The sequence below is a fragment of the Panthera tigris genome, chromosome C2 (assembly GCF_018350195.1).
Source record: "Panthera tigris isolate Pti1 chromosome C2, P.tigris_Pti1_mat1.1, whole genome shotgun sequence".
Classification (NCBI taxonomy): domain Eukaryota; kingdom Metazoa; phylum Chordata; class Mammalia; order Carnivora; family Felidae; genus Panthera; species Panthera tigris.
Window position 1 is genome coordinate 127644683 of NC_056668.1, and position 12153 is coordinate 127656835.

At 48.6% G+C, this 12153-nt stretch overlaps 1 protein-coding gene across 1 annotated transcript in view; it reads left to right on the forward strand.

The window, feature by feature from the left end:
• The first annotated feature begins 1429 nt into the window (after positions 1-1429).
• Positions 1430-12153, forward strand: part of SLCO2A1 (solute carrier organic anion transporter family member 2A1) — an 82251-nt gene continuing 71527 nt past the window's right edge. The window contains exon 1 of the mRNA XM_042956718.1: positions 1430-1544. Coding sequence (XP_042812652.1) covers positions 1449-1544 — 96 coding nt within the window. The 5' untranslated portion in view covers positions 1430-1448. The remainder of the gene's footprint in view (positions 1545-12153) is intronic.

The window sequence follows — 12153 nt, forward strand, 5'->3', positions numbered from 1 at the left end:
TGGAAAGCCTCTCTAGATACCCTTTACTCTGTGGGTGAATGAAGTGGGCAGAGGCGGTCCACTGTCCAATGGCTTTTCTTCCGGCACTGCCTGCTGTTGTGTCCAGGGTTCTTGGACCACAGGTGCATAGGGGAAGCCCACAGACAGAGGACAAGCCCAGACCAGGCCCAGAAAGGCATCATCCTGTGGGTCTTTGTCTTAGCCAAAGTTTCCTGGGCATTGAAGGTGGGTTTATGCTTTTCCAGGAGACAGGGTGGGCTTCCAGAGGTTGGCTCATCAAGAGACTACAGGGATTAGGGAGCTGGAAAAATACTTCCAGAATTGGATTCCTTACTGCAGCTGCTTTTGGCATAACTTTCTTGTCCTTCTCTTGAAAAGTCTCACCTTCTTTCTCTTCTCTGCAGTAGGAATTCTAGTGGAAAAAGTCTTGGGGGAAAAATAAAGCTGCTGTTCTATTCCAGCCCTGAGAAGGAGGCCAGTGGGGTGCGTCCTGTATGTCCACGGGGGGTCCTCTCTCTTGGCCAGAAGTACTTCAGGCCAGACCCAGCCATGCTGACACTTGACAGCGCCCGCAGTTTACCTTGGCTCAGGTCCAGAGAGTTCGGGCCCTGCCCGGGCGGCCCCCTCTCCAGCGCAAAGAGCAGTTTAAATATAAATCAGTCCTCGACACAAACAGCCTCAGCGAGTCTCAGAGCCATCACCGGAACTGAGAGCCCAGGTTTTCGGCAAGTGCAAACAAGCAGAGACCCGCTCCGTAAATCTCCCCGAGTGCGTCGGGAGGGGCGCCGCTGCACCCCTCTCCTCTTGAAACCCCGCTCCCTTCCAGTTCCCTGGCTCCCGTTGGCCCCTCCAGCACCCCCTCGGTTCTCCTCCTGCCCCCGGAGTCCTGCCAACCTCTTCTCCGGTCCCTTCCAGTCGCCCGCCTGTCGGTCCCCGCTGCACCCCCCGTCCCGCCAGTCCCGCAGGCGCCCCCACCCTCCTATCGTCCCCTGCCCCTCCAGCCACTACCTCCCCTCCCCGGGGCCGCCGCTCCCGGCTCCCCAGCAGGCGGGACCTTCTCCGGGGCGGTCAAGCCTCGCGGGTCCTAGCCAAGCTGCGGGAGCAGAGGCGACCCCGGGCCGGGAGCGAAGTCACGCGCGGCCAGCCGCCGCGTCACACCTGTCTGAGGGGCGGCCGCGGCGGGGGCGGGGGCTCGCAGAGCCTTCAACAGCCGAGGAAAAGAGGGAGGAGGGAGAGCGCGTTTCATCATCGGCGACGGCGGCGGCCACTTATAAAACTTCTGGGCGCGCACTCGCTCGCGCAGTCTCCGCGCTGCGAGCCTCCTGCGGCCGTCGCCGCCGCTCTCACCAGCCACCCGCGCGGCCGCCCCGGCCCGAGGCGCCCGGCCCCTGCTCGCCCCGCCGCCCGCCCGGGGCCTGCCGCCGTCCCGCCCCGCGGGGGCCGCCACCATGGGGCTCTGGCCCGAGCCTGGCGCGCGCCAGGACAGCGACGCTTCTTCGCGCCAAGCCGGACGCTGTCCCCGCTCTGTCTTCAGCAACATTAAGGTGAGCGGAGAACCCTCGACCTCCGGGCGCACCTTTGGCGGGCCCGGGCAGGGGTGCTGCGGGAGCCTGGGGCGGGGGAGGGGGCGCCGGGGCTCCCCGTCAGCCCTTAGTGCCGCGCTCTGCGAAGCATCCCTGCGGGACTGGCGGCGGGCTGGGGGCGCCTGGACTGGCGATCTCTTTCTGGGAGTGTGTGCGCGCGTGTGTCTGTGCGCACGTGTGTGCACGGGTGTGTGTGTGTGTGTGTGTGTGCGCGCACACTCACGCCCTCGTCGGGGTTAAGAAACAGGACAATGACAGTACCTATTGGTTCAACTCTGGTCGGATAGTGTCTTCCTCTTTGAAAAAAGAACATCTCGCGGGACACTTTTTAGGTCTCCTGAGGGCAGTTTCTTCGTGAAGGGGTGAGCTTGGAGGTGCCGGGTGACAGGCTGTGGTTCCTCTGAGATGGAGGGCAGAGCCTAACTCATCCTGGGGTGGGTGGCAGAAGAGATGTTTTTCTGCCCGACGAGCAGCGGTACAGGGGCTCCACTACCCCACCGCTCTGCCGCGCGCAGGGTTCAGAATTCCCCCGGGCTGGCAACCAACTCTGCGTGCTTCCTGGTCTGGAAAGGGCCCCAGGAAAGCAGCAGGCCCTCGCGGTATGTTCAGTAACATCTAAGCAGGTGCCTCTCCCCTAGCAAGTTATGGGGAGTGGCTCTATGGTGAGGACGCTTTCTTCCCCAGGGGGTCGGGAATGTTTACCGCTTCCTCACCAGGCCAGGGAGGCCTGGAACAGTTGAAGCCTGAAACAGGCTTTTTTTTTTTTTTTTTTTTTTTTTAAACTGGTTCTACCTGAGCAGAAGTGACCTAGAAGTACACGTCCTGAGAGGACAGAGCTGCTATGGTGAGGACTGTAGAGTCCACATGAGGGCTCCTTGGAGACAGTGGGGGAAGAGGGGGGCGGGATTAGGTATGGTGCAGAGAAGTTGTTTCCAACAATCAAACAGTCAGATGGGGCTAGGTAAAGCTTCCAGTGGTGCAATTAAAGGGATGGTCTGGGAGGAGTGTCTCTGTGAACTGATGATGTGAGTGTTGAACAGAAAGGGATCTGGAGGTCACAGTGAATCCCACGAATGTATTTACTCATATTGTTAGCAGAGGAGCTGGGATCCCCACTTCTGCTTCTGCTCTATCCCCACACCACAATAAATAAAGGCTGAGTTGATTCCATGGTTGGATGTAAATAAGACATAGACATTTTGAGATGGTTTCAGATAATCCTCAAATTGCCTCACCTTTGGCTAGACCTGGATGGCCAAAACACTGTGTGTGGCTTTGGTCCCACCATTCAGAAGAGTCTTGGAGAAGTTTCAGTAGAGAATTGTAACAAATTTGGTGTTTATAAATTAGGAACTGGGAGGAAAGGGTGGGAGCAACAGTTGGGTGGTCGGAAAAGAAAGAGGCCCAAGAAAGAGCCAGGGTAGGGGCAAACTCTCCCTATTTTCACCAACAAGGGCAAGAGAGATAGATTGTCCCAGAACAGTTTCCTGACAGCAAGGGTAACCCCTCAGTGAGGTTGATTCATTTAGACCCACCCTGAATCCCTAAAATGAGTTTATGGCAGCAGTTTCTTTGAAGATCCATAAAAATGAGATAATTTATCACATGTTGATGATTTAGCCACAAGTGACTGAGGCCTAGACCCAGGCCAGTTGGCCTCCTGAAGGCTCATACCAATTAAGAGTTTTTCTTAACTCTAAAAATCAAATTCTCTTAATTATTACCTCCATTGATCCATAGTAACACTGAGACCAGAGTTTGGAGAGACTTACACTTAGCTTCACTTAATCAACCTGAAACCAGGTACAATTTGGATATCTCAAGGCAAATCTGGGGCTTGTAATTCCATTAAACTCACTTAAGCCTTTTCTTCCAGGGGGGTGGTAATGGTTGTTTGGGGGGTTGCTATTTGTTGGGAGATTCCTTCCTCCCAATGAGAGGTTGGTTGAGTGGCTGCCCTGCACTCTCTCACTGGGGTATGGATGGCACATGTTTTGTGACATGTGTGACATGGGGGATAACAGGGGATGCCCAGCCCAAGGACCCATCATTTTTCTGGGTTCCTCATTGCTGGGACAGAGTAACCAATTGGCTTTATGACATTCCTGCAAAACCCCACATACCGTATGGTTTAAGGGAAGGGAATGAGGCCAGGGGACTTAGATTCACCTCTAAATCTAACCTCTTACTAAATAGGTGACAAAGGGGAGCATTTCTTACCTTTCCTGGACTGCAGAACCTTTACGTAAAAAAAACAAAACAAAACAAAAAACAAAGACAAAAACAAAAAGCAGGTACTATGAATGATCCCTACCTCATGGGGCTTCTTAAGGATTATGTGGGATGAGGTGTAGGAAAAGGGTTTTGTAAACCATGCAAGACTCTCCAGGACTGACATCAATAAAATGTCAGTTCTTGCCTCTACAAACAGGACTGCTTGTTTAAATATCATTTAGGATCTGTTGTTTCACCAATTATGCCTCACATGAGGCATACTTAAGAGAAACTATAGTTAGCAGTCATGTCCAAAATAAAGGTAATAGTAGCTAACACTAATGAAGCCATCTGGATGTACCAAGAACTTTGGATATATTTCACCCATATGTAATCCTCAGTACAATTCTATCTAGTGAGTATTATTACTGTCCCCATGAATGATGAGGAAAACTGGGCTTAGTGAGGTGTAGACACATAGCCAAAAAGGGGTGGAGTGTAGAGGAACCAGATATGTGAGATTGCAGGGTCAGAGACTCTAACCACCATGCACCCTGCCCTCACCATCACACAGTGCTGCTCAATTCTGGCTTAGCACTTAGGGATACTGTATGTATAGTTGTTCCCAGAGTCAGTACTGTTTTCAGTTCCCGGTGACGCTCACATCCCAGCTGTGAGCAGGGGTCACTGTGGTGGCTGCAGGATGGATATCCCCAGTCACTAACAGGCTCATTATACTTTTTCATTCTTCATAACTCTCCCCTAAAGAGCTTGGCAACTCTCACTTATGGGGTGAGGTTTTTGTATGCCCTCCTGTAGTAGTAAATATAATTGTGTTTAATCTGGAGACATCTCAATTGCCTCTGGCTTGCAAGATTCTTAAGAAACAGAAGACCTGCTCACTAGTCATTGTCAGAGAGAGCAGTTCAACATCCAGAACTCTAAATTAAAAACAGGTTCATTCAGCGATTATGGGGGTGTGGGTGGGGAGGTAGGAGACAGCCTTTGTGGCTAACTCATCCTGGCAGCCTCAAAGAGATCTGTTTCTTCTTAAAATGAAATTTTGGGGGGCAAACCGAGGTTATCTTATAAAAGGAGTAGATGATTGGTAATTGCTGCCCAAATTTCACGAACTCCCACACCCCAGGTCCCAGTTTAGGGAAATAGTGCATATCTCATCAGTGAGGGAGAGTCCAGTGGGAATGGAGGGCAGGGGAAGTACAGTGGTGAAGAAAAGGGTAGGCAGATGTCAGCTTGGCCTGAGTGGCCTGGGGACCTTCGATCTGGGAGGGAAGCCCAAAAATGAGGAAGAAGTGCTTTGTTTTGGCTTGTGTCTGTAACTTCCTAAGGCCTTTGACCCCCAACTGTGGGGAGGCATCTTGGGCTTAACCTCTTGGTTTCCAGAGGAAAGTGCTATATCCACCAAACTGATGCTCACAAGTGGGGAAAACACTTTCAAGAGAATCCCTGGAGCTAAAGAATTACTTAACAGACCTCATGGATTAAGAGGTGCCCATTCCTCCCCCAGGCTGGTGGGTGTTTCTCTGATGTGAATGAGGACAGCATTCATCTATCCCCTGAGAGGGCCTGGCATGCCCACCCTGCTTTTGTGTGGGGGTCGGGGGAGGGGAGACCAACGGGAACTGGTTGGGTGGGGTCACAGGTCACTGAGAGCCTTTTCCTCCTGTGATAATGCTCAGAGCCCTTCTCCTGGTGATGAACTGTGACCTACACTGCCACAGAACAAAGGGAAGGTGATTTATGTCTCACACTATGGATAGCTCATCTCTTTCTCATCACTCTCTTTTGTCTGTGACAGTGACTTTTTTTCCATTCTCGAAGACCCGGATGTGATGTTGGGGTGTTGGGTTGGGACCATGGCTTTCCCTCACCTTTTTTTGCCCTGTTTATGGAATGCGGAGGAATGTGCATGGTCCCCAGGGTAGACCTCATCCCTCCTTGTTCTCCCTCTTCACATCCCTGCTTGGTCTTATGCTGTCTCATGGGTTCAGCCACTCCCAGCCCTTGCTTCACCCCACTTTCTGCCTGTGGAGGCACTGGCCTGTGGAGAGCTCCAGTTGTGTGCCAAAGCCAGAGAGCTGGGCGTGGTGGAGCTGAGAAGCTCGGGATGGTCCCAGGCAATGGACCCATCGGAGGACCTTGCCTGGGGCTGGGCGAGTCTGGCCCCCATTTTACATCATAAGATCATTGCTGTGTACTTGGGCATTGCACTGTCAGTTTCTGTTGATAAAGGACATGAAGAAATAGCTGTGTGAACTTACACTTGTCTGTACCCCACAGGACTAGCACAGATGGGTTGTCACTGTGGTCCTTGGGGGCTCCTTTTGAGGGACCATGGGAGAAAGCTGAGTTCTTAGTACCAGACAATGCTTGATTTATTTTGAGTTCTTAAAAAACTTTTTATTTTGAAACAATCCCATATTCGTAGGAAACCAGTGCCGAGATGTCCTGTATACTCTTCACCCAGTTTCTTCCAAAGGTTCTGTCTTACATATTGCACTATAATACCAAAAGCAGGGAACTGACATTGCTATAATGTGTGTGTATAGTTCCATGCAATTTTGTCACATGTATAGATTCATGGAACCACCACCCCACTGCCTCAAGACACAAGAACTATTTCTGTCACCACAAAAATCTCTGTTGTGCTGCTCCTTTGTTGTCATGCCCACCCCCTTCCAACTGACTACCGTCACAACCACTAATCTGTTCTCTATCACTGTAATTTGTCATTTTGAGAATGTTGTATAAATGGAATCGTGCAATATGTAACCTTTTGAGATTGACTTTTTTCATTCAGCTTAATACCCTTGAGATCCGTCCAGGATGTTGCTTGTATTAATAGTTTGTTTCTTTTTATTGCTGAGCTTTATTCCACGGTATGGATATACGGTGATTTGTCTAACCATTCACCTATTGAGGGACATTTGGGTTGTTTCCAGTTCGGGGCTATTATAAGTAAAGCTGATATGAACAATCAGGTATAGGTTTTTGGGTCAGACATAAACTTTCATTTCTCTGGAGTAAATACCCAGGAGTGCATTTGCTGGGTAGTATGGTAGTTGCATATTGATTTTTTTTTAAGAAACTGCCAAACTCTTTTCCAAAGTGGCCATACAGTTTTATATGTACACCAACAATGTAGGAGAAATCCAGTTTCTCTACATGTTTGCCAGCATTTGGTGTTGTCATTACTTTTTAAAAAAATTTCTTAATGTTTTTATTTTTGAGAGAGAGAGAGAGAGAGAAACAGAGCGCGAGTGGGGTAGGGGCAGAGAGAGAGACACACACACACACAGAATCTGAAGGAGGCTTCAGGCTCTGAGCTGTCAGCACAGAGCCCGACACGGGGCTTGAACTCATGAACCACGAGATCATGACCTGAGCCGAAGTCAGGTGCTTAACCGACTGAGCCACCCAGGCGCCCCAAGTGTTGTCATTATTTTTTATTTTAGCTATTCAAATGGGTGTGTAGTTACATCTCAGCATGGTCTTCATTTACATTTCCCTAATGGCTAGTGATGGTGAACATCTTTCATGTGCTTATTTGCCATGTGTACGTGCTCTTTATTGGAATGTCTGTTCCTATAGTTTGTCCTTTTTCTAATTGGAATTTTTACTATTGTTTTGAGAGTTCTTTATATATATGAAATACAAGTCCTTTGTTGGGCATGTGGTTTGCAAGTATTTTCTCCCAGTATGTAGCTTATCTTTTATCCTCTTAATAGGGTCTGTCACAGAAAACATTGTTTAGATTCTGATGAAATCTAATTTATCAAGTTTTAATTTTCTGGATCCTACTTTTGGTGTAAGTCTAAGAACTCTTCACCAAACCTAGTTCCTGAAAGTTTTCTCTTATGTCTTCTTCTAAAAGTTTTATAACCTTGCTTTAAATCTATGATCCATTGTAAGTTAATTTTTGTATACGTAAGAAGTTTAGGTCAAGGTTATTTTATTTGTTTGTTTTTTGTTTTTGTTTTTGTTTTGCCTATAGGTATCCAATTGCTACTGAACCATTTGTTGAGAAGACTGTCCTTACTCTATTGAATTGCCTTTACTCCTTTGTCAAAAACCAATTGGCCATGCTTGTGTGGATCTGTTCTGGGTTTTCTGTTCTGTTTCATAGATGTATGTGTATATCTCTCTGCCAATACCACACTGTCTTGATCACTGTATCTATACAGCAAGTCTTGATATCAGGATCAGGTAGAAGATTGATTTTCAGTCTGCAGTGGTATGTGTTTATCTTATGGTTACCATACTTCATAACCCATTCAGTTTCCCTTCTACTTTGCCTTTTGGGAAGATTTAAAGACAAATTTGAAGCTTGCTTTTAGTAACTGGATGGGACCTTGTGTATTTCTGTGCTCCAGCTTTTCTTCTGGGCTTATCTAAATAGTTGTGTTTTCCCTTGAACTTGATTTGTTAATCAAGAAAAGAAGTTTCCTAAACTTTTTCTACTCTCAACCATGGCCTCGCAAGGGGTGGGGGGTGCTCAGCATCTCTCTTTCATACTTAAGAAAATGGAGGCTCATTTAAGAACACCTATCCAGTAAATGGCAAGCAGGAATTCCCTCCCAGGGTCATCGCGCTCCCTAGTTCTCTTCTTCCCATGGCCACAGAATGCCTCTCGGTTCTGGATTCTCTCATTCGTAAACATTTGGGCCTGAGCTCAATGATCTCTGAGGTTCTTGTAAGTTCTCAGATTCTCATCTGTTAAGTTGCTGATGGAGATGAGACTGGGAGCAGGGCCAGTTGGGTCTGAGCTTTGCTGGGAGACCTGCTATGAAGGCTGGCAGAAGTGGAAGGTGCAGGCTAGGTGGTTATCTTTGGTCAATCCCCAGCTCTCTCAGTTTAGAGGACCCTGATTCTCTGGGTGTGTCCTCCTGCTTGGGATGGATTACATTTGACCAGGGTGGGGAATGAAACCAAGGCAGGGAGTGTCCTCTGGCTGTTGAAGGACAGGTGGATACTCCAGTGAGCAGCCTTCTTCCAGAGCCTGTCCTCCCAGCCTCTTTGCCCTGTTGAGCGGGATACTCAGGAGGCTCAGAGGAGATGCTGGAGGCTCTTGGCGTGGCTGGTGGGGTGGGGTGGGGGCGGAGAGCAGCACCAGCCTGGGACGGTAAATCCCAGATGAGCTTTGGGACATTCAGTCTGGTCAGGATCGGTGCTGGCTCCCCACAGGCTGCCCCCCTGCCTCCCTAAAAATGGGCAGACTAACCCTTTGTTAGAAATTTAGTGTGCTAGTTCCTCAAATTTAGTTCCTGAGTTCTGTAGGAATCTGGGAGTCCTGGTAACAAGTTTTCTTTTGTTTACTCAAACACTGGTAATATCTACTTATGTTCTGAAGAATGCCCCATCTAACATCCTTGCGAGATGCTGGCCTAGAGCACAGAGGACCTCAGTTAAGACTCAGATGTTATCAGAGAGGGCTGTAGTAAGCTAGTGTTTTTCAAACTGCCTCACCAAGATGCCCTGAATTCTAGGACAGAGTGATCAGGTTTCCACGTATGAGTAGACAAGAGGATGAAGGGGATGAACTGTGATGTGAGCACTACATTTCTGTGATATTTTATGTTTTAATCTTAAAATCAAGTGAATTTTATATTTTCCTCCACAGTATAGGTATGTGTTTCCAAAGAATATGTTCTATTTCCCCCCAAATCTTGGAGTAACATTGATACTCTCAGAAGCTATGCTGTATGTGGCTCATGTCTCCCAGATGTGACTAGCAGGTAGGGCATACCAAGTTTGGGAAACACAACACAGGTAGACCTCAAGTCAGAACTAGTTTATCCGGTTAGTTCACTCAGCCAGCTTGTGAGGCACAGAGGGAAAGGTACCTAGAAAGTTTAAGTGGGACAGACATGGGGTGTGGATATCAGACAGCTCCTGAGCTGAGCCCTGTGGGACACCCCAGGAGAGGAGCCAGCTAGAGAATGCACTGAGGTCCCTGTGGACCTTGGGGGAAAGGGATGGTGGCAGAAGGAAGGGGCTGGGAGGACAGCAGGCTTCCAGAGCCACTCTTGCCCTGCTTATTGGACTGCCAAGGAGTTTGCAGGATGGGATTAAATTGACCACTTTCTCATTCCGTTTTACATCATTCCTGCCTTTTGCCTCAGGCCCTTTTTGATAACTTCCTGCTTTACCTTTGATCCTCAGTGCTTTTGAGGGAGTTGGCGGGAGCTGAGTGTTGGTGTAGGAGCCTGGGACTCACTCACTCAGAAGCCTTTACTGAGCATTCACCGTGTGAGGCTCTGTACCAGGTATTACTGTTTTGGCATTTGGCTCCCTAAGAGGTTCCCAAGCTTCCCATAAATGATAGCCTGTAAATTCCCTGCCTCTCAATGTGACCAACTGCCTCTTTTTGCCCAGGACGAAGGCAGTTTCTGGAACACAGAGCTTTCAGTTTTAAAACTGGAAAAGTTCTGGGCAAATTGGGACAAGTTGGTCCCCTATAGCCTCCCTTGCTGTGACATTGTACACAAATGGACTTCCACCCTCTGTGGGGCAGTGGAGATGCCGAGGGAGGGTCAGGGATGGTGTCCGTGATGGAAATAAACCTCAAGGATCTATGGTAGGAAGGGATTGTAGTCTTCCAAAGAAAGGAGAAGCGGGAACCAGGACACTGGAGGCAGACTCATGGAGCAGCAAGCCCCATGACTCCTTGTCTGTACACCAGGTCCTGCTATCTTCCTTGCTTATCATGATTTCTACAGCATTTTTTACTTCTCATGTTGTAGAATCCATATAAGTCATGATAAAACTGACATGTAGAAAGATAGTACTTCCTGGCTTATAGAATATTTGGATTTCAGAATTGAAAGTGACAAGAAAGCTCATCTGCTCAAAGAAGCAGGAATCCTTTTGAAGATGTCCTTACCTCTGTTTGCATAGCTCTAGTAATGGGGAACTCACCCCTTCTCAAGGCAGGCCCAGGACTGGAAGCTCCACAGTCTTTAAGTCTCTCCTGTGTTGAGCCAAAATCTGCCCCTATCCTTCCATGTACATCCCCAGAGGGAAGCTAGCAGAACCCCCTCTTCCTGGCTACTCTCTCGATGTTTCCAGTGGAAAGCAGTCTCCCCTCTCCCATAAGTCCCTCTAACTGGAAAGCTGCTAGGCAGGGTTGAAATGGAAAGCCAGATGGTCTGGGCTACCTTCCTCTGAAAGGTGAACAGGCTCTGAAGTTGGGCGTTGTTAAGGGGACATGTATGACCCCTGATTCTTGTTGTCCCAGATCACAAAGGTCTTCTTGCTGGTTCTAGTCACTGCTTGGTCAGCTTAGTCAGCACTCATGAGGAACCCTCGGGCTGTGTGGAGGCTGGTGGACCTTGAGTTTTCTGGAACCAGCAGAGATCTTCCCATGATGGGGACCTCCACACATCAGGCCCTGCAAGTTTGTTGTGCCCTCATGAGCTCCAAGGCCTGCCCCAACCTGTCTCTCACACTCCTTCTCCTCACCCCTAACTTCCTCTGTTTTCACTCCCCAGCTCTCACTTCCCCCTGACTTTGGGGCTTTCATGGAGTGTCCATGCCAAACCTGGAAGAGCCCTGGATAAATCATTGCGTCTACTCTCTGGCCTCCAACTGGAGGACATCTCTTAGGAGGAAGTAGATGAGGGGCACACTGGGGACTTACCTTCTAACTTTATCACCAGAGGGCCCAGCATAGACCCTCAGAGAGGGATCTAGCCTAATGCTAACAGGAACATACCTGTGGAGTGTACTCCAAGAATGCACCCCATACATCCCTCCCATCCCAAGTGGCAGAGCCAAATTATTGTAGAACCAGCCTTGTCTTTTGGACCATCTCCACCCCTGGACCTTGTCACTGACTTGGAAAGTGAGTCTACATAGCCTTGTGATTGTCCATTTCATTTCACATTGCCCCTGCCATCAGGAGGCTGTCCTTCTAGACTCGCCTGAGACTCCTTCTTCTTCATAGTCAGCATCCCAGGAAAGCACAGTCCCACTGAGTCAACCTATAAATTTAACATATAAATATGTAAACTTAGCAAGGAGTGGGGACAAACCTATTCTGGATGCCCTAAAATCACAAATTCAGAATTCCCACCCTCAGCAACACATTTTTATTAGCAAAACTTATGATACGATTTTCTGAGCTATCATAACATAGATGGATACATTTTATTAGGGCACATACATATGGGCAATATATGGGGGCATTGGGATATTTAGTTGTGAATGCAAATGCATGTATTTGGGGGAACCCATTATGTGCCAAATTTAGTGAAATAATAAGTGGACAAGGTTAGGTCCTTTCAGAAATGCTGTCTTGACTAAAGCCTCCCTCCCATGCTCCAAGATGCATATT